At 40.9% G+C, this 25,806-nt stretch overlaps 1 protein-coding gene across 3 annotated transcripts in view; it reads right to left on the bottom strand.

Annotated features, from left to right (window-relative positions):
* Positions 1-4,687: 4,687 nt before the first annotated feature.
* TBC1D30 (TBC1 domain family member 30) overlaps positions 4,688-25,806 on the bottom strand; it is a 61,419-nt gene continuing 40,300 nt past the window's right edge. For all 3 annotated transcript variants that reach the window (XM_076332300.1, XM_076332292.1, XM_076332283.1), the window contains 7 exons: positions 22,164-22,332; positions 20,538-20,706; positions 17,471-17,576; positions 11,761-11,873; positions 11,448-11,587; positions 9,586-9,792; positions 4,688-8,011 (listed from right to left, as the gene is read on the bottom strand). In XM_076332300.1, coding sequence (XP_076188415.1) covers positions 7,230-8,011; positions 9,586-9,792; positions 11,448-11,587; positions 11,761-11,873; positions 17,471-17,576; positions 20,538-20,706; positions 22,164-22,332 — 1,686 coding nt within the window. In that variant the 3' untranslated portion in view covers positions 4,688-7,229. The remainder of the gene's footprint in view (positions 8,012-9,585; positions 9,793-11,447; positions 11,588-11,760; positions 11,874-17,470; positions 17,577-20,537; positions 20,707-22,163; positions 22,333-25,806) is intronic.

The raw sequence follows: 25,806 nt of genomic DNA, 5'->3' as shown, positions 1-25,806 counted from the left end.
AATATCTCAGCTGATTCATGACCGGCAGTATCCGGTTGTCATTGCTGACCCACTCCGAAGACAAAACAAGTCTCTACAAGGCAGCCAGTGAATCTAGCAAGCTTCCTTCACCTGCCTGCCGCCTGAATTGTGTTTGCTAGCTCGTCCTCCAGAGAGAAAACTTATTATACCACTAACTAGAAAGAGCTTTTAAAGTGTTTTAGTATACTGCTATGGGCACTGTTTCGAAAGATACACCGTTAGGCTGTCTCTGTACTTTGGGATCACTGCTCAAGGTTAGCAAGCTTACTAAGAGGACTCAAATAGAGCAGAGAGGCTGCAATGTGAAATCAAATGTGAATGGCCTGGAAACTGCTCCACATCTGATCGAAAATGGAAACACTAAGCTATGCTTGCATTTCCTTTCACAGGAATTGCAGCGTAGTTGTGTTTGCATGGAGCACCAGTGGCATCTAGTGACCGTAGCTAGAAGATCACCACGAATTGATAGGAACACAGAAAGACACGGGGCGGACTGAGGCAAGGGGATATATCACTGACCTGCTGGAGGTGAGGGCTGCAAACCTGGTCTAACCTCTAGCAGTTAGCAATATTGCATCTTTGTGGTCAGATATTTTAGCACTTTTACAGAAGATGCTATCATGTCTTGCAAACTGCAGTAGTGAAATCCCCCACCAACCTTCTGTCCATCACACCGGCCTGGAGGTTCAGCAGCAGTGTAGGACAGCTTGCCTCTCACACGATGGCAGAAGAAGCATCTCTTCGGCATGAGCGGAACAATCACTTTCCAGTCTGGGTGGAAACCAGTGACTCAGTGCTGGCTAGTGGGGATGGAGAACGTGTCAGGCAACACCAAGTCATCTGTCCCTTTGCCAAGCGGACAATAGTCCTTCTGTTCCCTCTGGAGAAAGGCCTCTTCTCCAAGAGCGCTGGGGGCCAGACAGTGAGCAGTATTGTTGCAGCTGGGTGAAAAGTTTACTAGTGCAGGAGAAACAGTATAAAAAATTATCATATGCAGTAATCTGGAGTTCAAAAGGGCATGATATCTAGTGCAAATGGCTGGTAGTGTGAGAACGTGAGAATGAGCAGAAGGTTTACAGCTGTATTTTGGTGCAGATAAAACAGAGCAATAGACCTACATTTATTTTAAAGAAAAAAAGAAACCCAGTTTCATGAAAAGATGTCATTAGGAGAGTAAGGAAAGCTGCAATTATAAGGCCCAGCTGCGAAACAATTGTAAGATTTCTGACACCACTTTTGGTGCCCGGGACCACAAGTTCACACCTTGAAAGGCTTTGCTCAGCTCTCCTCTCCCAGAGCACGCATGACTGATTTGCAGGCAAGCTGTAAATCACTGGCCTTTCAAAGTTTTAACATTGGACTCCTATACCTATGCTGGATGGTCGCTAGAGACCTTACCTACTTTCCCTAAGAACAAACTTGCTTCTTTCTTGCTGGCCAAACCCCTCCCCTCCACAGGTGTCCCTGTGGTCTATCTGCACTGACTGGCTCCTGCCCTGGACTCTGGGATGGTGTTCATACCTGTGTGTCATTTGGAGAAGCCACCAGAGCCATTAGGAAGGGAAAGCAAGGTACATGCACGCATGCAGTGGAGGAGCAGGATTGGGTGTGTCCGAATAGGGCTGAAAAACTGGTTGGGAACTACTGCCTGCATGTCCTTCATCCCTGCATGGGCCGTGGGAAGCGCTGGACCCAGGTTTTCAGCCACGTCTGACTCTCTGAGGGCCTGTGAGGCTTTCCAGCCTGTTCCCACCTCTTGCCCCTTTGGAGGATCCCTCCAGGCCAGTCCTGTGTTGTCCCCCGGCAAGGGGAGGCCAGTCAGCCTGGAGGGGAGGAACCACCATGCAGCTTGAAGTGCAAGCGGAGCCCACAGAGGCAAACCGGCACAGAGCAGGAATCACAGCGACAGCTACTGTTTCAGGCTCACATTTTCTGGTGTTTATTACCCTTTTTATTCCTGGCCATGTCTCCATTATTATTGTTCTTTTCATGTGAAGGAGGAAATTTTGCTACTGAACTACTGTTTGTGGTCCCTGCTGTGCATGCAGCTGCCCAGATCAGCATGCCGCTGGTTTGCTGTGGATGAGCCGCTGGCCTGGCCATCCACCTCACCTCTGTGATATGCACAACCCGGACAAAATCGGATGACTGCCCCAAGTGGGGCAGACTGGCTGTCTCTGGTTGCACCATGTTCCTACAGGACTCCTTTCTTAGGCGTTTCCAACCATTAGTGGTCAGAGAAAAGATGCTGGGCTAAGCCAGCCAGCATGGCTATCCTTATCTTCCTGAAAACTCTCATCAAACACACAGTCAATGAATGTGAGCAAGGGTTGGGAGTTCACAAAGGGAAAGCACAAGCCAAACGTAGAGAGGAATGGTTGCAAAAATTATTGAGTGCTGTGATGCAGAAAGCACCCCTGTCTCTCCTGCTCCAGTACTCAAAAAATGAGGCGCTGCTCAAAAGATTTCCCTGTGTCACCAACAATTACAAAATATCAGAAAACTGTACATGCCCTTGAGAGAAGGAGAGCACGAGCAACTCATGTAGCAGCCCTTTCTACCAGACTGGCCAGGCTGCTGCTGACAAACCAGATGCGGAGGATTACATCCCAAGCGCTACTGTGGGTTGAGCGGTGCGTATGTCTACCAGATCCCCTGCAAACTGGTGCAAGCCATACTCTGAGCACACGCAGGCTTCCAAAGCCTTTGGGCTGAGCTGGCAAGCTAGCTCCGCATTGTGGAGTGCAGACAGCACGCCGAGCTTTGCCCAGGGTTGCACAGCCACATCCATCCAGCAATGGCCTGGCACACCTGCCAATTAGCAATGCTTACTAGCCTAGTTTGGGGGCAGTGTCATCATAGCTACACCCTCCCTGCAGAGCTGGCTTAGAGCACGGGCCAAGAGAAGTCAGGTGTGCCAGCAATGACAGCACATGTTTTGCCCTGGCTGGGATTTGAGTGTTCGCTCCCTTTTCGACAGCTCGCTGTGTGAACCGAGCCACAGTGAACCGCATCGGAGGGCTCTCCGCTGGCGCCTCCCTCCTGCCAGGGCAGGCTGGGGACAACCACTGGGCTAACGAGAGGGTTGACAACAACATCACGGGATGTGGCTCCTCGCTGGCATCAGGCAAGTCCATGATCACTGAACACACGAAGGACAGGCAGGGAGCAGCACATCGTGGATCCGATCCTTTGATTTCTTAATAAACAACCAACCTATAAAGAAGCACAGGCACCAAGGAGTTTGCTTTCCCTCAAAACCTCTTGCACCTTTTGCCTGGATGGGTTGCTCCTTCCCTCTTCCCAGCCTCTCCATCCACATGCATCACCTTCCACGCCACCACCACGCCTGCCTGCTTATTTGTGGTAAGCCAGTGTGGTTTGATAAGGTTTTATCAGAAAAAGTCTTGGAAACATTTGTGGTTCTTTTCAAACCTGCGGTGAGCCAGTAAGTGCTGTATGCTGCTTATAGGATGAAGCACAGCTGAAACAGCATCCTGCAGGCTGGGGGAGGCTGGGCCTGAGCATCGGCTAGCCTGACACAGTCTTACACTGCAAACCACTTCTGTGTCCTAAATTGTGTTAAATACCTCGTGTCAGTCAAAGTCAGCTTGTGCAAGCCCTGAAGGCTCTTCAGTGGGGAAGGATGTACAGAAGATACCCTTTCACACGTGCACTTTCCTGCAGTGCGCTGGATCCACCCTTCCCACACATGACCCTCCCAGAGGAGTGCACCTTCCCAAGGATGCTGTCACCAACGCAGAGGTGTCCAAACACAGCAGTTTCTGGCTGCTTGAGAAACCAGTCACTCAACCGGTCCCTGCTGGCCGATGACAGACAGGCTGAAGGTGCTCGTCTGGGACGACTGCACATCTCACATCACTCGCAGGGCTTATGACGACCCCCTGGCTTCAACGAATCTTCCGCCAACAAGAAGCGAGTAAAACTGGAGCAAACAAAGCATTGACAAGGACAGGGATCCGTTAGGATTAATTTTTTTCTCTTCATGCTTCAGTGGAGCTGAAGTGTCAGATGATGACATTGGCTTCCTGCCACGCAGCCAGGTGTGACTGCTGCCTGTGAACGGGCACCGGGTAACTCGTTGCAAGAAGGTCCAGGAAAACTACAGAACAGTGAAACCACCCACCTTATTTCTGTATGAACAACTTCACGTGGTTTAAAATACATGTTGTGGAGGTTTGAAACAGATTTAAAGTCTGTCTTGAATTTTGAACGTGGACTTTTACCTGAATTGCAAATACCAGTATAAAGGTCTGCATTTTTTTTTTTTGCTCGAAATAACGTTTTGTTGCCTTTCTAGCAACCACTTATGTTCTTTTGAATGGATTCTGGTAGGATTTTTATTAAGTATACAAAACTATATCTTCCCTAGCTGCAGTTATGGATGAAATCAACTGTTTGCTGCCTACAATTCTGAAAAACTGATTTCTGCCATCTACCATTTTTACCCCCAAAGCGGAGGCAATTTTGAATCATCTCAGAATAGCTTTGGACCTGTTTCCACTTGCAAGACTGTAAGCGTCCTCAAAACAGAATCAAATGCCCATCCTTGAGAGCTTCCATTTTATGACGGTGAAATACATACTCAGAAATAAAATTAAATCTGGTCCTAATAAAATATTTTCTCAAAAAAAGACTCGAGAAGTTTTAAAAAACCCCAACAAACAGAAAGGTCCTTTATTGGCATGGAAGAGAGCATTAGTACAAGGAGGCCTCAAGGAAAACAAAATGCAGAGGTTTATGGAGCGGACTCCCACCATCATGCTTCCCAACGTCCTCAGTGCTGCAAGGCTACACTTCCAGGCTCAGCTGCATCACCAGACCTTGTTTGCTGAAGGGATTCTTTGGAGAAAAATAATTGGAAACTTCCCTGGAGTTTCCTGGTTCTCTGGACCTCGTCTTAATGTTCCACCTCAGTACCAAGTGATGAAGTTGCTTTTGCTGTACATTTGACAGGCAGATTTCAGGTAGAGAGTGAACATCCTTTGAGGTACTGAACAGCTAAAATGACATTCAGTTTTCTCATCTAGCAGTACTTAAAGAAAATTTCCTGCAGCAAACATCATCAAACTAATGCACTGTGTTGCCGTGGTTCCTTCGCCTCAATCCTAACAGCCCGAGTAGAGTACAAGACCCCCAGAGCACGCTTGTCAATTATTGATCAGGTCTGAATCGCTAGAATTAGTATTCTATTGGCATTTCTTTCCCCAGACCAATATCCGTGCAAAGCTTGCTAATTTTCCATTGCTTAATCACATCTTAATGTGTTGAAAATTCATGCACGTACTTGCAACATTTTAGCAGTTTTTGCAGAATGACAGTCCTTTTATTTTTACTGGTTCAGTATACAGCCGCGTGATACACTGAAGCTAAGAAAAACCGGGGAGAATGATGCACAGTAAAATTTTGAGAAGTCCATTTCTTCTAAATCAAGGCAGAAACAATTCTCATACAGTCTGCGATCAGTGACTAAATTCTACATTACTGTAAATTTACTTAGCACTATAAATAATCATTAGTGACAATACTACTATAACCTGAAAATAAGGCAGGGGCAAGATCTGATCTACGTCTGGTTTATATTTATAGTGTTCATACTTGTATATCATTTTATATGCATACACTTGTATAAAACAACAACAAAATAAAACTGTCCCCACAACAATAAACAGGGTATGGTGTACAGCTTATAAGTTATGGTATACAGTAAAACCGATATCACATCCTATAGGTTATGGGATACATTAATAAATAGACAATGATACTGCAAATTCAACAAAGAATTTTAGAAGAGGAAGAAAGATATTACATACAATGGGACTGATTCATCATTATTGCTTTTCCTCCAGTTTAAAGTAATGGCACTTCTGTGTCACGGGAAACTTGGAAGCAATAAGGTAATGAATCGCAGTCAATACCTACAATTCAGCAGAGCTGTAATATTCTAAGAGCAACCTGAATTTTTTGGAGCGCTTGATCTTGCAACCCTGAAGTTGAATTGTTCTCATTTAGTTTCTCTGCCTGCCTGTCTAATGTATAGAGGGGAAAAAAAAAAAAAAAAAAAAAAAAGTAGTACTTCGCTTTTTGATTTGGAAGTAAATACTCAAGCTTATCGCTCTGCCATTGCTCTTTCACACCAAACCAGAACCAAGCCATGGAAGCCCATGGCAGTCCCATGGGTCCATCCCACTTACATAGTGGCTGATGTGTTGGCTTTTAATGATAAGTGGCACCCGAAGTATCTAATCGCTCTATTTATAGAATTTAAACCCCTAAACTACTTTGGAATATTCATATATTTTACCTACTGCTAAGCTGGCAAATATGATTTAATTACAAGTCTGTAATCTAGATAATAGCTTTTAAATCCACTGAAGCCATGATGTGCCATAATATTCATACAACTACGCATACAGTTGTACCTAATTCCTAATTTTGCAGTGCTGCAACTCTCCAGCAGTAACAGAAATGTACGTATGTACATATGTAACAGAAAAGGAGCAAACCAGTGTTGTGGATGGACTTATGCCTGCTATTCTCATGCTCATTGATTACATTTATATTAAAAACAGTATCCGCAGAGGACTGCTGTGGGAAGAGAAGCACAAAATGCTGCTCAAGAATGTCTGAAGCCAGATGGCCCCGTAGGTAAGCGGTAATGTCGGACACAAAGTGATACTTTTGATTGCTAGGGCTGCTTGTGCTTCTGTTAGTCATGGCTTCTCCGGCTACTCAGAGCATGATGATGAGGTCTAATGGGGAAGCTGCGTAACAGTCATAAAAACTGTTATACATGTCTGCTGCACCAGACAATTTGTCCTCTGAGCTTTGAAAGAGACAGGAGGTAGCCATGGGGTGCTGGGGGGTTAAAGGCAGCCAGTGGTTTTATGTCTGAGTTAGATTTAAAGAAATGGTATGCTTCACGCTGCAAATCAATATTTATTTTACCACCAAACCATCAGAATCGACAACAGGGTGCCAGAGTGCATCTTCACTAATCTATCCCATAACAACACGGGAGCACAATTTTCAAAGACACATATTTATACACCTGGTAACCATTTTTGTCCTCATTACTTAATTAAAGATTAGAAACGCTTTGGGACACACATACACATTAAAAAAAAAAAAAAAAGGCAATACAAATTTTTTGTTGCTGTCAGAAATAGAAAGTGCCAGGTAGTACATCATCGTTTCCTGGTCCCACTGTTGCCACTGGCGGACTTATTGAAACTTCTGCTCATTTGTGGGAAGTGTACAGTTGGCGTTCTTTCAGTGGGGCCATACAGCCCTAAATTCCTGGCTGTAGCTGACTTTCGAAGAGGCTTGACGCTGGGAAAAGGATTGAAGACTTGCGGCTTTGGATTCCCAGGCTGGGGAGATTTAGCCAGGTTCCCACTGTCGCTGGATGCACTGGAGGACTCTGATAAACGTGGCTGGCCAGACTGATGGGATGTTGACTCAGCATCGGTTTTGTTATCTGAGGTGAGTTCCAGTGCTTCCAGTTTTAGCTGAACCACTGACACGTTTGTACTGCTGTCCGTAGAGACTGGCTCAGACGACTGCCCGTCAGCTTTTCGAGTAGTCCTGTCATCCAAACCACCTCCTTCTCTTTCTCCAGAGTCAGAATGTTTGGAAGTCTCCTCCTTTGCACCAGGGCTATTTGTTTTACAGCTCTCGCTCTGCTCATCTATTAGTCCTATGGTATCCCCATAGCCCAGCTGGCCTTTGGCCCTAGCAATATTCTTTCGATGAACTCGTATGTGAGTGCGCCACGGAGAGTTCAGTTTTGTTTTAAGATCTTCTTGGGGAATGGGAGACATCTTCCCTGTAGCATGACTTGGGATGTGAATAATAGCATTTTTGAGAGACCTGTTATTCAGTTTCATCTTCTTCCCTAAAAGGAGGTGGTTTATCACCGGGGAATGGTTTACCTGAGAAGGAAGGAGGCTGGTAACTGGCCCTTTGTCTGAAAAAAAGTGTTTAAAAGAAACACAGTATTGTTAAAGAACAAAACTAATTAATGTTCTAAAGATCCACCACCAAATTTGATGCCTTTCTTGAGGTATAGCAAACGTTTGTAGGACTGACAAAAAAAAAAAAAAAAAAATCACTGAATTTCTCTTACATCTTGGAGTCAAACACAAAGCTGTAACTTCTATAATAAAGATTTCCTGTCCTCCCTCCCTGCTTCTTACGTATGGGTAAGCCCCGAGCCAGGAATACCATGAAAATAAATCATAACAAAAATAGCTTCTTGATTTTTGGAATTGCACTGTAACAGATAGTTTAACATTAATATTGGCTTCTGATCTTTCCCCTCTCCTTCATTTCTCTTCCAACCATGAGAGGCAATTCAGTCCCTATACGAGGTCAGTCAAATAAGCCATGAGGCTTGTGTGACTAGAGAATGAACCAATGTATTTTTAATGGATAAATCTCTTTTCTATTAGGTCCTCTTATTAAACCAGAGCAGTAGACTCAGAATTAGGTAATTAGATGACAGTTTGATTAAACCACAAACCCAGCCCCGCATCATGATTAGTAAGATTAGAAAGGCTTGTGTTTGGGGGGTGGGGGTTGGCAATCCTCAGGAATCAACATTTTACTGTTTGCACTGTTTCTGCTGGCTACAGCCTTTGTTCAAAGCAAATATTTTGCCAATATTTAAAAAAAAAAAAAATCCTTACAAATTATGTTAATGAAAAATTGCAGCTCTATGTGTTCAAATGCTCCTGCTAGGACAGGTTTAGACAATCTAGAAGAGGAATAAAAATTCTCCACAGTGACCCATCTGCATGGTTCAATGCTGACTTAGAGAGATGGAACCTAAGTGGGGAGGAATAAGTGGGGTGGGTTGTGTTCAGCTTGCACACCCACTAAAACCTTCAGCTGCGCTGTTCATGCTAACCCCCCACGTTGTTGAGTTTGCCAGTTGGGGAAATAGACTCCGTAACACGGATTGCTAAATAACGGACTGATGTCCAGCTCAATCCTCACAGCAGTATCACTATGGCTAGGTAAACTGCTAGCCACAATGGAACATCTAAGCCAGTTCTTCAGGTGCGTAATTTGCCATGCCTGGATGAACTCAGAGGAGTTAGGATAATATGGACCAGCTAGGAATCTACTTGCCACTTGGTCTGAAGTGTCCTCATCTCCTCATTTCACTTTTTCCAGTGCATCAGTATGTCAACTCCAAGAATGCCAAAGATTTACACTTTTTAATCAGAGAGATCAACACAAGGCACCCAGATAGCAAAGACACTTTTAAATACCATCATTCAGCTGGTCCCTGGGACCTAAAAAAATCCCGGGGTCATCATCCTCAGATCCTGACAAAAGAAGAAAAAACATCACCTTCTCATTTAAAATCTGTCTGTAGGAAGTGGTACCCACTTTACTACTAATGTGTTATATATTCCATCAGTCTCTCTTGTTTTGTCTATTTGGTTAAACGTAAAAGAATGTTATTTGCCTTGTCTCCTATGGTGAAGTTAGCTTGTAATAAATCAGTAAGTGAAGCATGTTTTCATATGTTACCTGCTCTGATATACACATGGTGAACCTGCTGTTGCTGCTTCTTCTTTATCCTGGAATATTGCTTTTTCAGTGCATTAATATCAGTGGTCATACGCTCCATCATCATGCTGTTAAAAGCAGCATGATACTCGCTTCGGCAAGAGTCTATTGCTCCTGGACTTAATTCTGCAATGTTACTGGAACCCAGACTTTGTTCTTCATTCTGATCTGCACAGAGTGGGAATAAAGTGGAGATGAGGAGTAAATTGGCATACTCAAGAGTTCAGCAGACTATCTACAAGGGAAATCTATGTCTGATTCCTATCGTCTTATTTAACTGTAGTCTTTAATTAAAAGTTTATTATAATATGCATATTTAACAAAGCTGCACTATTTATAATAAGAAGTATTGCATTTCTAGAACTACTGCTTAAGAATAGCAAAGGTTTGAGGGGAGTGTGAAGAGTACAAAAGTCAATTAACATAGCAATGCAAAGTTATAAGCACAGTTCTTCAATTATCCAAAAGCGCATCTAGCCACCACTAAAGTAATTCAGAAACTGATTATTAAAGACACTCGGTTGGTCAAAGAGGAGGCTAACAATGCGAGTTATAAAATACATTACGCAGGCATGAGATTAAACAACCGACCTAGTGATACCAGCAAGAAGCATCAAGAAACAGTTATAGCACCACAGGGAGAAAGCTGCTAGTAGCGACAAAAGGGACAGGCACAGAGCAGCTGAGGATCAGGCAACTTGAGAGCATCTCTGATCAACAGCTGCAGAGCAACAGCAGCAGCGCAATTTATTTTCGCAGCTGTTTCTGATGCACCACCAAACTGGCACTCCAGGGTCAAGGGGATAATTCTTTTTCAAGGGATGGTTGTTTGGCTTTGGCTTAGTTTGCAACAGCAGTTTGACGTTCTAAGTGCTAGCTTGAAGCAGCAGGTAGAGACTTACAGTCCCTCAGGAAGGGAAAAACAAAACACCACAGCAATCAAGAGGAAAATTGCAGCTTATAGGTCTCAACAAAACCAAGCCACAAGAATGATGATGTGTAATCAGGTAACAGTGACTGCTACATCAGTCTGGGTTTTTTTGGGGGGAAAGGTGGGGGTGGGTTGGGGATAAATAACTACAGCCTCTCCCAGGATATCATAAAATCACTGTTGATCCAGTACCATTTCGTAAAGGCTGCTGCAAGTTAACAAGTGATCTGCTTTTCTTGTATGGATCAGAATTTTGTTCTGCTTGTAGAGTTTGCACAGGTGAACATACAATTCTGTCAGAAATTTTATTTCAACATGGAGGGATTTGAAAAAATAGCGACATTTTGTCACACCCTAAACCATACCCAATTTTATAAAAATGTGAATATACCCAAGACATACAACGGTCTGAAGGTTTTGCCAAAAGGGTGGTGAAATGACCTGCAGAATTCACTCACTGCTGACAGGTTCCAATATTAGCCATGCATATGCTAATAAACATCAAGATTATTTATTACATGTACACTCTTCAGAAAATGCTGACTACCCAACAGCTTTCTTGGAAATAAGCATGGATTTAGGGTGGACTTTTTTTTCCACACACGTGCTTCTTTTTTTGTGGGTGGGCAACACTATGGGGTTGGTTTTTTAACCATTATTGTAGACAAATCCTTAACCCACACTGTCATTTATTGTATACATACAGCCTTCAAACTTGACTTTGAAGACATCTTCATGGACCACAGAGCAAGCCATTTGGTACCTGCTGTAATCTCCACGTGAATGTAAAATACAAGTTTCATAGCAGCTTTCACAGAGGAAGCTACAGACGATTTCTGCAAGGTCGTACAGATTTAACTACATTACCCAAAATGAACAAAAGCACTTTTACCTTTCATCTGTTTTTGGTATTTTTGGAGCTCTGGTGCCAAAAACCCACTTAATGGTCCAAGACAGCCAATTGCATTGGCAATTGAGTCTTCATCATCTAGGTCATTCTCCTCATCACTGTCTCTAGTTCTGCCTAGCCTTCTGTCAAATGAGAACATAAGAGAAATAAGAAAGAGACATTCTTAAATATGATCATTACCAAACATCTTTATCTTCTTTAGGAGCATACAAGGGAGGATGCCACCTGCCTTGTCACTATCTGTGTAGGGTAAACAATAACCCTATATGCCATAAGCAGTGCATTTCAAACTTACCCTGAAAGCGGAGTTGATTTTACTGCTGCAGGGAAAGGAGTAATGTTGTACGTGTATTTCTCCCTTAATTCTGCCAGTTGTGGGAAGGGAAACTGAGCCATGGTATAAACAGTCTAAGGAAAAAAAAAATGCAGCTTTTAAAATTGTCACTTTAACTAACAGTCCCACAAAAGATTTCTCCATGGACACAGTTTCACAGTCTTGCAGGATTAAAGGCTGCACATTCTCATGTGCTGTAAGAGAATGGAAATGGTTTAGTTTTATGATTCAGTCAGTGTTTCCTGTAAGAAAAACAGACTGACTCACTAGAAAAATACACGGTTCAGAGGAAAAAAATAAAAATGGAACAGATAACATGAGATGTAGGGTCCTTTTCAACTCCTGTACTTACTAAATAATCATTGTCAATCCTCTCCTTGCGAGCACACCGAAAATCCTCCTCCTCCAATTATGATTTCACTTACATGAATGCATCATTGAGGTTTTCGGGATCTTCCAGAAGACTTACGTTTCAGCTCAAGTATTCAACAAGGTATCGACACTAGCACAGATAGGAAGGAGCAGATCCTCACTTGATGTGGACTGTTAACAGATCCATTACTTCACCTGAGCAGCCCCAAGAGCTTGTGTGAAGGAAATCACTTCAACACAAAAGTTACGGCCAAAGAGGAAGGACCCAACATTATCCAGCTAACTTTTCTCCTCTCAGTTTCTGGTTTTGGTTGTTGTTTTGTGGGTTGGGGTTTTTTTGGGGTGGTGGTGGTTGCTTTTTTTTTTTTTTTTTTTTTAAAGAAATTTGTTCTATGGAGAACAAAGAAACCTCTCTGCAACACTCTGAATTCAACATGTAGTCCCTAAAACTTAAAACAAGGCCATAAAAAACTCTAATACGATATCAAATCATAAATACTAATAAGTATTTACTTCAATACTCAGAGTTAAAGGATAAATAGTTGCAAATGCATTTGCTTTAAGTCATTTTGTAGTAACAGAATCTGTGTCACCAGCCAACCTGGCATAAAGACACATCATATTCATTGCAACATCATTGCTAATTTGTTCCTACCTATTTTAGTAGCCTTTTTTCCCCCCCGGTTTTGTACACTTACAACTATTCAGGACTTTCAAATAACTGACACACAATTCATTGGGAGTCTCAATGTCAGAAGTAAAAAGAAAAAAATAGCTGAAATATAATTTCTTAGTTTCTCTGAAAAATCATAGCTTTTCCCCATCTTGAATATTAAATGTCTTCTGAAAGGCAGTAACATAAAAATTTCTCATTAGCTATGACAGAAAATCTTCACTTATATTTTTTTTTTTCTGTGCTATTAAGTCAGTGACATTTTCATCTGAAGGCAAAACAGCCTCAATTAAGATGAAAGGAAATTTTGAGCAATTTCTAAATAATCCATTCTTGAACCATGCCTTGTCTGTGCTAAATACACTAAGGAAAATCGCAAACATGAATTCAGTACTAGACCTGTCCTGACAGAAGAAAGGGGGGGGAGGGGGGAAGTGTTTCACCAACGGCAATGATGTAAGCAATGAGGAGCAGGAAGGGCACTCCCGGCTGGATCAGGCCCAGGGCAATAGCGCAGCTCAGCAGGCTTCTGTGTGAAAATGCTTTTACAGTTCAAGCCGTGCACAGACTCTGAGGCAAGGAGAATGCCTACAAAAACCCAGAGCATGAACTGAAGCTTTGCCACTCCATGAAACTACAATGCTACTGTGAGAGACAAATATTCTCTAGGGCCTGAACAGCGATATCCCGGCAGTCTACCAGACGAAGGAATTTTATGATCTGGAGAAGGACCAACCTCTGGCCCAACATGTCTGCCTGTTTGTTTGATCTCCACCACACTTTCCTGTTTTCTTTCCCCTTATGTCTCAACTCCCTCCCTTCACAGAGAAGGAGGTGTGTCTGGAATTTATTTCTACTCTTTATGTCAACAGCCTTTTCAGGTAACTTGTTCCATATGCTAGTTACCCTTTAAGCAAAACAGTCGACTCCGAGTCCTCCATTTACTCCTTGCAGCTACTGTTTTAGATTATGCTTTTAGCTTTTGCCTGTCTCCAGTCTGTGTCTCTTCCAGATCCTGTGCAATTTCTTTCATTTAGCATACATGTTTTTAACTTAATTACTTGTTATCAGATTATAACTGGAGGCCTCGCTTGCCACCTGGCTAAGAGATCCACAAACAAATTTTATGCTGATGCAAGTTCCACTGGAAATTAAAAAAATATTCTCAATCAACACCTGTGATCTCCTCACAGCAATGCTTCAGAGTCAAAGCATCCTGTTCCCAGTTTGTCCACAGCCTTGGATCCCATTTGGTTAATTCTGGTGAAACTGTGCCAGAGGGAAACAGCCTACACATACAAAACATGATGCAGCCAAACTTACTATCTTATTTATGGTTATAAGGGACAGATTCTGGGAACAAAAAAAAAGACAAGGAAAAAACCTCTCTTCTCACCTTAAATCAGTGGCATTTGTCAATCCTTTGCCTTACCCTAAAAATGCAAAGCCATCTACAGCAGAATACCATACAGAAGGTTTTGGGCTGTGGCTTCCAAGAGAGAGTAAGCAGTTTTGCCTTTGCAGACAGCTCAAGCACACTTATCTCAAGAGCTACCCCACACTGGTTTAAGGCTCCTCTCTCTTTTCACTTTCACCAATAAAACAAAACAAAAAGCAAAAACAAAAACAAACCCAAAAGAAAACAAAGTGCTACTCAGGTAGAAAGTTAACAGTGAATACCATCAAATCAGGGTAACTGTCTACAGGAGATAGTCTAAAATGCTAGGGTACTACAGAGGGATTAATCCCTGTTCCCCTCCACCACAGTAAACACAGAGGGATGCCTCTCCTTTTCCTGTTTGTTTCTCATCTCCTCTACACTGGAATGTTTCTAGGCTTACAAACTGAATTAGTTCAGCTGCTTCTAAAAATGCTCACTTTCTGAGAAGGCATGAAAGCGTGTACTCAATCTAGCACACGCTGTTTAGAACACCTGCAGACACCTAGTGTACAGTCTTCTGTCTCCATGTTAGAACGAAAGTTTATTAATAGGCCAATAAAATGACATTACTGAATACCATATTTGTTTAACTTCTAGTCCTGAATACACACCCGGTCTAGCATCTGATGCGTACAGTACTTACCCTTTATTTACCTAAACTGTTCAATCTGAAAAAGGAGGAAGCTGTAAGGCTTGCTTGCTCCTCCAATCCCTCCATGCTCTCCTCAGCACGACATTCTAAGAACTCTAGCCATGCAAGGGCCAAATCTGCAAAAGCTTTAAGCCCTCAATCCTAGGTATATGTACTGTCTGCATGGGAGGGAGGGAGGCAGGCATTTTTAATGCTAAACTTGCACCAACTATACATGCTGGTGGAGAGAACAAGGACAAGAGTCCTCTGATCTACTTAGACATCTGCTCTGTCAACACTTGCCCCTGAAGCCATACCTCCCTCTCAACTCCCAAAGGAAACAGGTCTTTTAGAGCACAATTTGTTTTCTAGTGGCGGAGAAGTGCCTGTTACTCTTCACTGGCTTAAGTGAGCCTGGACAGGTAGTTCAGATGCAAATGTAAGTGTCATGCAAGTCTAAAGAAAAGTGAGATGATTGCCACCAGCAACCTTTACTGAAATGTGTAGGGAAGGCAGAGTAGGATATTAATCCTTTCCCACAGTAGGGTACTAATCCTTGAGCCACCTTGTAAAAAGCATTAGATGTAAATTCACCATTATGATTTTGATTAGTGGGGGGAAAAAAAAAAATTGAGAACAAAGCAGTCTAAACATTCATCTCTGGCTGACTGCTCTGAAAAAGCCTAAAGCAATTTAAAAAACAGTATCTTCAAGCAGCCTGGATCCTTTCATTAATGCAATGGTTCATATTTCTTTATTTTCTTCTCCAACACAGAGAAAATTGTGCAAATGCAGCAGCCAGGTGTATGGTGGCATTCATATCCACTAATGGTAAACACTTGTAATGCCCAATTCTCTCCACTTACAGTAAAAAGAGCCTAGAGTGAACACCTCAGATGGAGATGGCTACACTGCCAGTGCCTGCCTTTGACTTGAAGAATGCTATCTAAACTATAGTGTGGTTTCTTCAACTGAGAGGACACACAGAAAACAGACACACTGCTTCTCTATGCAGAAAACTTAAACCTGCCACATCCTCCATATCAATGGCAATGCTATCCTACCTTAACGCTCCTGTCAGTGTCACAAAATACACATGTACACTATGAAAACACATATACTTTGCACCAAGTGCTTATTTTTTGCTGAAGCACAAAAAGACTGCTATTTATTATACTTGTAATTGCAACAGTTAAAAAACCAAAAAGATCCTTCCATCCCTCCAACCAGTAAGTTACCTAAGCCTTATCTTCTATTACATACAACAGCAAAGAAAGAAATCCACACTGAGTCACTAAAGCCCACTTCAGCTTTCCCAACATTATTCTTTGTTACAAATGCCACACCTTGATTTTGTACTGCACTTGAGACCAGGAGCTGAAACACAACGAATATGAGGTGTCAGCTCGGGCCACCCCCCTCATGCATCCTCAATATCTGAACTGCCTTGTGAGAAACCTTAACTCTTATTTAAAAAGCATGTGAGTAACTCTGACCAGCTGCATTTCCATTTTTGAAGCAAAACCAAGCCATAGTGCTCATCTCTCTGATTCCTAGAGCTCCCTCATTAACCAAAACAACAGAAATAACAAAAGCCAAAAATCTGAAAGTGATCCTTTACTTCAGAGCAGTACTTCACCAGACAATGGAAGTGTATTATCCCAGACAGTCAATAAGTTTCGCTTCCAATAATGGGTAACAGAAGTCACCTGCTAACTGCTGTAATAAACTCATCCAACTTCATGTACCGAGACTGACTTTGTTTTCCTTCCCCTAAGTCAGATAAAAAAATTTCAGATGAATTGTGCTCTGTATTTTCACCCATTTAATCACCATACCTTAACTTATCAAAAGCAAAGTTCCAGAACTGTAGCATGAAGTCTTTATAAAACATCTAAGTAGACAACACCTCAAGGATATCAGAAAAAAAACCTGTGAGTGCAAATCAATACAATTACATCTGTAATACTAAAGGCCCCTTCCTTTCCCAGAACAATGTGGACCTTTGTTCTCATACAATGATGTATGCTTTAAGAATTCAGGGTCTGCAATTATCTACAAATGTCTTTGTTTATAGTTCACTGACGACTGTTCATGGCTTTTTTTTTTTTTAAATCACGAAGGATATTTTTTTCCCTTCTGACTTGATGAACTCTTGTCTCCCACAGTGTCTGCAGAATGAAAAGGACGCAATGTAATAAATAACTGGCCAAAACATAAAAATAAAACACCCTAAAAATTATGACTACTAAAAGATTCTACATCTTACTTGCGTAAATCCAATTGGCATTATATCACAACAAACTTTCAGCTGTCAACATACAACCAATTTTTATCAAATGGAGCCTAGTGGTTCTCTATACTTAATGTATAAGATAAGATTTTAGCTTCAACTGCAGGTCATCTATTTATTTCATGTTACAGTTATCTTAAATTTTTATTCTTGGGAGAGTTTAGGTTTCTGCAGTATCTGAACAAAAATGTAATCTGTTAGAAATCAGCACTTAAAGGATGCACAGAAAACACAAACAATAATTATATCACAATTACTCACCTGCATGAGTTCGTTGCTGTCAATCAGACTGTCTTCCAGCATCTCCTGGGTCAGCTTGCCCATGGTACTGTAAAACTCATCTGCAGTTTCACAACATTCTATTTGCCTACATAAAAATACATGTTGTTTTTCTATTTTACTTTGACATATGATTATACAACTCCAAACTAAAACTGAACTCTCTGTCATTATAAAATATGCGCTTCCATTAGTCACCTTAATTCTTAAGTTTATTGCAATCCTCCCTACACTTCTAAATAATAAAACTGTGCACATCACATTGGAAATACCGGTGCAATAAAAGGATGTACTGAGTGCAGCTTACTGTCCTGACTGCTCACAATAAAGGATTCATGCATGTCCAGACAGGTTATTCCCTCTGCCTCTTCCACTTCTACAACAAGAGAATCAATAAATCCTGTCTCCTACTAGCATAGGGGAGCTCTCCCATCAGCTCAAAAAGGGAGCATAAAGATTTCTTGACTGCCTCATCACCCTTTCTTCACTACACACCAAACGGCTGAATTCACTGCTTGAACTGTCTTTTTGTCAGACTGGAACATATTTGCTGGCCAGAAAAACATTCTGGTGGACTAAATTAAGTATAGGTGTATTTATATATGTCATTGTATTCAAAAGAGCTGAGCTCACATAATGCAGAATGAAGGAAAATTCACTCATATCCTGCATACTTGTGAAAGCTATTTCTAAATTAGAAATGCAGACTTTTTTTGGTTTTAGGTTTTTTGTTTTGGTGTTGTTCTTTGGGGGGAGGAGCAAGTTGTTGTTGGGGGGTTGGTTGGTTTTTTTGTTTTGTTTTTTCCCCACACACTTTTCTTTAAATTTCTAAAAACACAGAATCACCCACAGAGTGTCAGCTAGAGGAAGAGAAATATGAGTAATATGCTTTTGTGAGTTGCTGTTTTACATACATTAGGGTCAGCCGCTAAACATCTTCTGCCATCAAGTGAAAAATTTGTTTTACTTCTATCCCAAACAAGTGCATTGCTGGCTACATATTGCAGCCTCCCCTGTAAAATACAGCTGCTGGAATGATCAAAAAAAATACACAGCCTTTTTTCTTAAGGATTAAAAGAGGAAGCTTCCCTTGATCTTCAGTGTCTGTAGAGAGCAACCATTGAACTATGAAACTCCTACTGAAATCTTAACATAGTTTAGCTAAAAGAATGATTTAGTAAAAAAAAAAAAAAAAAGGCATAGAAACAATGGGTATGTAGCCAATTATCAAAAAATTACTGCTTACCTTCCCTGATACCTTCAGTCTCTCATGACCTCCACATACTACTTTCTCTACTGCACCTATTTTTAACCTCCCCATTCCATCAGTCTCCCTCAAAACAGAAGTATGATTGAACCACCCACATTTTAGGAAAAGCACTTCTCGCCCCATTTTCATGTCTAGAAGATAGTCTTGAGAAGTACGAAGATCATGAGACTATGATCACTGTTTCAGGCCCCACTTCTTTAAATCCCCCCGTTCTATTTCTAGCGGAGAAGAAAGAGGAACAAAGCCACAGTCTTCTCCCAGCAAAGACATAGTGCCCAATCTTTTACTTCCTCATCTCATTTGATATCATTAATCACAAGCTTACTGAATTTCAATTCTTGTTCAGTTTTAGTGACTCATCGTCTTCTGGATCTCTAGTTATCACACCAGTGTCCGTTTCTGTTAATTGCCCCCAAATCCGCCAGACCTTCTCCCATTCCCCACAAACAATAGTTACAAGGTGTGCACTGTGATCAGCTTATTCTTTTGGACATATTCTTATAGATTTCTTCATTCTGTTCCTTCCAATTTTTATAAAACATGTTTCATTTTTGCTTTAAGTTTTACGGTAAAATCTTGAAAGCAATGACTTTCTTTTTTATCATGAGTTGGAACACTTTTAATTACAGCTTTTAAGTGCACTGAGACCCACTGCAATAGGACCTTTTATGTAAAGATATGGTACAAAGTAATAAAGTACAATGGGACTACATATAGCTTAATCCTAATGCAAATGATGCGTGCAAGTTTCATTCTTAAACTGAACAAATAAAGCTCTTAGGAAATTATTATTCTTCAGATTAAAAATAAAATATACTAAACAAAGTCTCTTACAATGCTACTGGCCTGCAGTGCTAATTTATTCAGGAAGAAAAAAGAAATGAAACCTCCAAGGACAGAGCTGAACATAAATCCCAGTGGTTCAGTCTCAGGGAAAAAAGGAAGGTGAGTGTTGATAGGCATCACAAGAAAAATTTGACGCAGCTGCTGACTCCAGCTGAAAAAAGTTTCCAGCTGAACTAACATCTGCTCAACCTGCCAGAGCTCACACCTCCCACTGAAGTCAGTGACAAAACTCATTTCTCCAGGAGCGCTGTACACTCTTTGGAATGCAAATATTTGCTATGACAACAGAGGGGTTTAGAAGAACCATCTCTTGTGTTTTGTCCTATGTGGCGAGTTTCCAAGGCCATAAAGGACTATAATAGAAACTTGGCTAGAATGTGCTTAAAAGCAGAATTTCAGGAAAATTTGTTTGTAGGCCTTAATAGAAAAGAACCGTGTAACACTAAATCATTCTCTTAGTAACACTGAACTCTTTTCGTGGGTATATCCAATGGGCTCAAATCCTTAAGTATTCTTAAGTGAAAAAAGGGAATTAACATCCTCAGCTTCAGGTACCCAATTAAATTAGCTAGTGACCCTCAAGTCTCTCTGTATGTCTTTCCACAGAGTATTTACCAGCTCCCTCAGAGGTCTATGTTCTGGAAAGTTCAACCAACCTTTTAGCATAGCATGAAGACATTATACACAGACAACGCAAACAACTGGAGACATGTTCTGCAGCAAGGGTCAATTATCATGCCCATTCTGACACGATGTCAGAAGCATGTGTTTTTGGGGAAGCCATAGAGGCACTTTGTGCAGCTTTTTCAAAGCAGAATCATTCTCCTGAAGGATTGCATCTTGTTTAGAATTGCGAACACGCTCTTCAGAACAATGCAAATTACACACATTGCTCATACTGAAAAGAAAAATCAGATAAAAATGACCGCTTACTCTCCTAACTTTGCGCTGATAGCCAAAGCTACTCTCAGTATAATTTCAGAGCCTTCAAAGAATACCGAATCCCAGATCTTCAGAACTGTATGGTTAGGCAGGCAAGTGGCAAAGAGGGTCAGAAACCACTGCATTGTGAAGACATTTGTAAGTGGGGGTTCGTAGCCTCCTGAAATAATAAAAAAAAAAAAAAGCTTAAAGTAATTGTAATTTATTATTATTTTACAAGGAGTATAAACTGCATACTGAAATCCACCAGACATTCTAGTACCTCTGTTATTGCTCAAAACTTTCTTATCCTGCAGCTGTCCAAAGATAAGCTGAGAAAGAGAGCGATAGAAAAAATGACATACTTGGTCACCTTTCACCCTGCTGCACTGCAGAAAGCTCTAAGCAGCAGCACTGGTTTTGGACTGTAAACCTTGGCAAACACCACCACGCTTTTTTTTTTTCTTCTTATATCAGAAAGATTGCTTTTCCTTCCCCAAAGTCATATGAACTAAAAGCTTTTATTAAAAAAAACCAAAAAACCACCACCCTCCCCAAGCCCCCCCCCAAAAAAAAAACCCAAACCGCTGCATTTCTTCAGAAACTAATGGCATAAGAAGTCTTTATCTACATGAAGGTGAAGGTGACTGTAAAGTCTTATCTATTGTTTTAACATCCTGATGCACTGCCAGATTAGCAGAAGCGACTGTAAACACAATCAGTTTTCCTTTTGGCTTGTTAAGTTTCAAACAAGATTTAGTATTTCAGCCTGAAACTCTGAAGTTTTACTTTCTTGTTATGCTCAGAGAACACTTTGTGCATCCTAGTATCAACTGATGCACTGAAGGCCGTGACCAAAGAGTCTGCTGCCTGTGAAAACACTTTCAAACAGCAAATACTTCCTTGATACCCTTTCTTTGTTTTTATACAGTTTGGGCACAGTCACAGTTTATTTACATGGAACATGGTAGCAGATCTTTTCTAAGATGGAACTCAGGGTGCACTTATCCTCAAGACTGAAAAAAACTCCACCCTGCCCAAAACACTCCCAAATAAAAGAGCTGTATCTTGTTTAAAAAAAGTCTGGCGGGAATGCTATACCAGAAGAAAAAAAAAAAAAAAAAAAAAAAAATCACAGTGCAAAGCCAGTTTTCAGGCAGCAACCCAAGAAGTACTTCTGAGTTTTGCACCTGTGTATTGCTAAGCATCCAGGTGAAGAAATATTAGCCAGCCACCACTGGCTCTCACACTGTAATTCTTCCCGGAACAGCTATGTAAGTAGCAACTACAAGGTAGGACAGGTATCTTGAGCTAAGGCAAGACACAACGTTTTCAAGGTAGCCCTTGTACTAAGCTGTGTGTTACACTGCTGTCACTCCATACGTTTTTTATACTTGTCAACATGATCCTGTTTGCAGTTAGTGGTGGGACCAAATTATTTCCCCTTTATTTTTTCCTGAGAGCGCCACCTATTTATGTTAAGGTTACCAATATAATGGAAACTGTCATCTTTCACTGTAACAATTTAAAATATATATTCTATTTACTAGTGTAAACACTTAAAAGACTATTTTTAGACCAGTGCTCAGCTGAAACAATAGCAAAAAGGAATTTAACAGCATTTTCTGTTGAACCTACCTCCACTTTCTCTGTTAGCAGCTCTTTGCAGGGTGTCTAAGTGCTGGGACAGTTCAGGAAGCTTCATTCGTAAAAGATCTCGGAAAACAGCCATATCCACAGAGAGAGCACGGAGATTATTGACAAAATAGCTATCAGGAAGCACCTTATCAATTAGGTAAATCATGATCTGTGGGGAAAATGAAATATAATTGTGTAGGACTTACAGAGCCAGTTATTTTCTAGGAATAACACACAAAAAAAGAGAATTTTAAAGTTCTCTGCTCACTAAAGAATGGCTTGGAACCAGTGGCACCACATGCCTCTGGTATCTCCATTTATACGGGGAGAAAACATTATCATTTTAAGCGTCCATAGGTACTTTAGGTATCCACAAGCAATCAAGGTGCAAAGGCCTCTTGAAGCTGTCCAGAATTTATGAACCATTAATGACCGAAATCAATGTCACAGTAAGCTACACCCAAATAGGAAGCGGTACTCAAACCAAAGACAACTTTTGGCACTTGTGATGCTGTACGTGTTTATGAGATTCTTCACACTGTTGGAAAGTTCCACTGTCCCTTCTCTGGTTGTTAACTGCCACAACTAGAAGACTGATCTTCCAAATCATCTTTTTTCCCCTCTAAAATGCAAGATACTGTTCTTTAAAAAAACATTCTCCACACATTTTACTGTGATGTGTTACTGTGTGCTGCACTTCATCTTGTCACTTTAAAAGGTGCTAAATTAAGCAGCATGAGACACTTTAAACACACATCTGCTTCAAGTGAGATAGCTCAACTACATGGGAGGTAATGTATTAATTGGATACTGTCAAACTTTTGAGAATGAACAAATGCAACAAAGCAATATGCAGAAGTTGATGTATATCATCAGCCCAACAGAAGATGCTGACCTTGACTTCAGGATCTTTTACAATCTCTATGGCCACTCTGCGAACTGTATCTAGAGAGCCTGCATGCGGTCATCCCGTCTGCTTCAACTCTCCGTTACTCCTTTGTTAATATTTCAAACGAGCATCCTTGATGGATGGCATGAAAGGAGCATGGCACTTTCATACACAGGAGACAATCCTCCTTCCAATCCCTCTCTTTTCGTAAGATGACCACAAAAATAGCTTGGCAGACACTGGACTTCCAAGAGCACCACCTTACATAGTCTTCCTGCTTCCTTTTCTCTCACAGCTGCTTGTGACCAGATACTACCACCTGTCCTTGCAAGATTTTTTCAGGCAATAAGAGTCTTCTGTTCCATGTTGTAAAGCATGTAGATCAGTAGTTGATACAGGCAAATTAACAGCTTTTACACTTTTTGTTTTTGTTTTTGTTAAGTTTTCAGGATTGAATGGAAATAGGTGATCAAAATATGGTATGCAAGTAAGCTGGAGTCTCATATTTTGTCAGATGCATTCCCTAGCCTTTGCTGAATACTGGGACACCTCATTGTCTTTCAAAAATATGCTTTATTTTGTGCAGAAATATTTCAACCAATGGAAGAATAATTTAATGTAACAACATTAACTTACAACAATGCTATTTGTGTTTTCATTAATTTCTTATGACATAAGCCATAAGTCCCTACCTTAAAGAAACCATTTTATAAAGGCTTTCGCTCCCTTCCCACTATGTGATGGGAGCAAAATCAAGAAATCTCAGATATATGAGAGCATAGGAAAGAACAGAAATCTTTTTGCAACACTGAAGTCCTTTCTATTTCACTGGCATGTGAATTGTTTTTAAAAAAGCAGCTTCACACATTTACCAGTTTGCAACAGATATTTTCTTCATGACATCTCTCCCTACGCATTTCATTTTATTATTTGTCTTTGTAATATTTCCCCACAATAATGTGCAGGAAAAAATGGTTTTTAAGTTTCAGTATCTATGAGAGTTTTATGTATACTTTGATAGCTTCTGTACATGCAAACTGTGATTTTCTTGCTTACCATAACTTTAGTAGGCTAACTTTGAGGTGTCTTAAGAGATTTAACTTAAACACGCTTACCTTAACTACTGAAGACTCAAGCATCCCTGGCATTCACTGAAGCTACCATGTTGGCTCCTGTGCTGTTAAAGCCCCATGATGTCCACAGTACCAGCTCTTTCCCAGCCTCTGGGAGACACTTCCCAGACACAGAGCTTTTGTTTATAACGTCCTTCCCAGAAAGGGGACCTGACTGGCGAGCCCCGAGAATCCCCTTGCTCCCTTAACTCCTAGACTCTGCAATAATCCAAACATAGTTTCCCCATAGCTCCAATCCTGAGGGCAGCTTTACAGGTACCAGCCTCTGCAGCTGTTCCAAAGTCACTCATCACTTGCTTTAGACGGCACAGTGACTGCAACAACGAAACAGCCACATGCTAACCCCCAATTCCTTCCCCCCCCCGCCCCCCCTTCCCTTTTCCCTCTCTCTTCTGGGGAAATTCCAACCCTGCAAAGTCCACACACTAAGCTTGGAAAAGAAATTACTTTATTTTCCATTCTTATTTTTGCCAGGTAAGACCCATTTTGGTGCTAACAGCCTTCAGTGCTTTACCTCCCCAGGGCAGTCTGGCGCCATTCCATTGTCTCCTTAGCACAAGGAGCCTGACATCGCTCACAGTAAAAGACAATCCAATAATATAAGGATGCACACAGTTCTCATAATCAATTTGGACTTCATAACATAGGAAATATGATTGCCCAAGGTTTATCATAATATGTTTTAGGAGCTTCTGGACAGTATAAGATCACAATAAAATGTGACAAATTATAGTTAAAAATACTGAGGAAATTTTTAGCAAGAATTATTGAAAGGAAATTTTACTCTTTGATATAAAGTAGGTATATTATGGTATTTTCTTCCTATTACAGGCAGCTCTCTAGAAAGAAGTATTAAATACCAGCTAGCTGGACTCGACTACCACAAGCTTTATATTTTAGGAGCTCTGAGTGTATTTAAATATTTAACATATTTAAATCATTGTCTAAGGCAAAACAAACAGCTCAGTATCTCAAGAGTCACAGTCATCCTTTACTAATTTGACCCCAACTCACACATATGAGGAAGTTTACTTAAGGAAATTTGCACATGATCTTGGCAAACCTTAAACCACGTCCTGCAGTAAACTGTATTTCCATTTTCTGACATATTATAAATTTCATGAAGCTTTCTTTTAATTAGAATACAAAAGGCCTAAAAAAAGTAAAACACTGTATGACTAACGTAGCCCAGAAAGTAGCTTCAAAGTGATTTACTTTAATTTTAAATATTTATTTTTGTGTTTTCCTAGAATTTGCTTTAAAATGCAGCAGATTTATTAACTGCCTTGCATGCTACTGCCACACAAAAGGCTGATAATGGAATCTGAAGGTTTCAGCTACCTATGGTGTTTGGAAGCAGATTTGGGATTATGCAATAAGGTGTTCCAAAGTCAGTAGCAGTGTTCCCATTTATTTTTATTACGGCCAAGCCCTCCTTTGTTTCTGTTTGAAAAAAAATTTAACAGTGATAACATTCAAACTGTTCATTTTAGCTCAGACAAGATAACAAACAATCTGCAGGTATAAATTGGTTAACTCCTTTGAGTCCTGCTGTTTTAGGCTGCCTACAAAATTCATGCACTGGTTTATTCTAAAGTTCACTAACTAAAAGCAATCTTCA

The sequence above is a fragment of the Aptenodytes patagonicus genome, chromosome 1 (genome assembly GCF_965638725.1).
Source record: "Aptenodytes patagonicus chromosome 1, bAptPat1.pri.cur, whole genome shotgun sequence".
Taxonomy (NCBI): Eukaryota; Metazoa; Chordata; class Aves; order Sphenisciformes; family Spheniscidae; genus Aptenodytes; species Aptenodytes patagonicus.
Note: the sequence above shows the minus strand (reverse complement) of the source record. Positions and strands in the feature narration are given on the sequence as shown.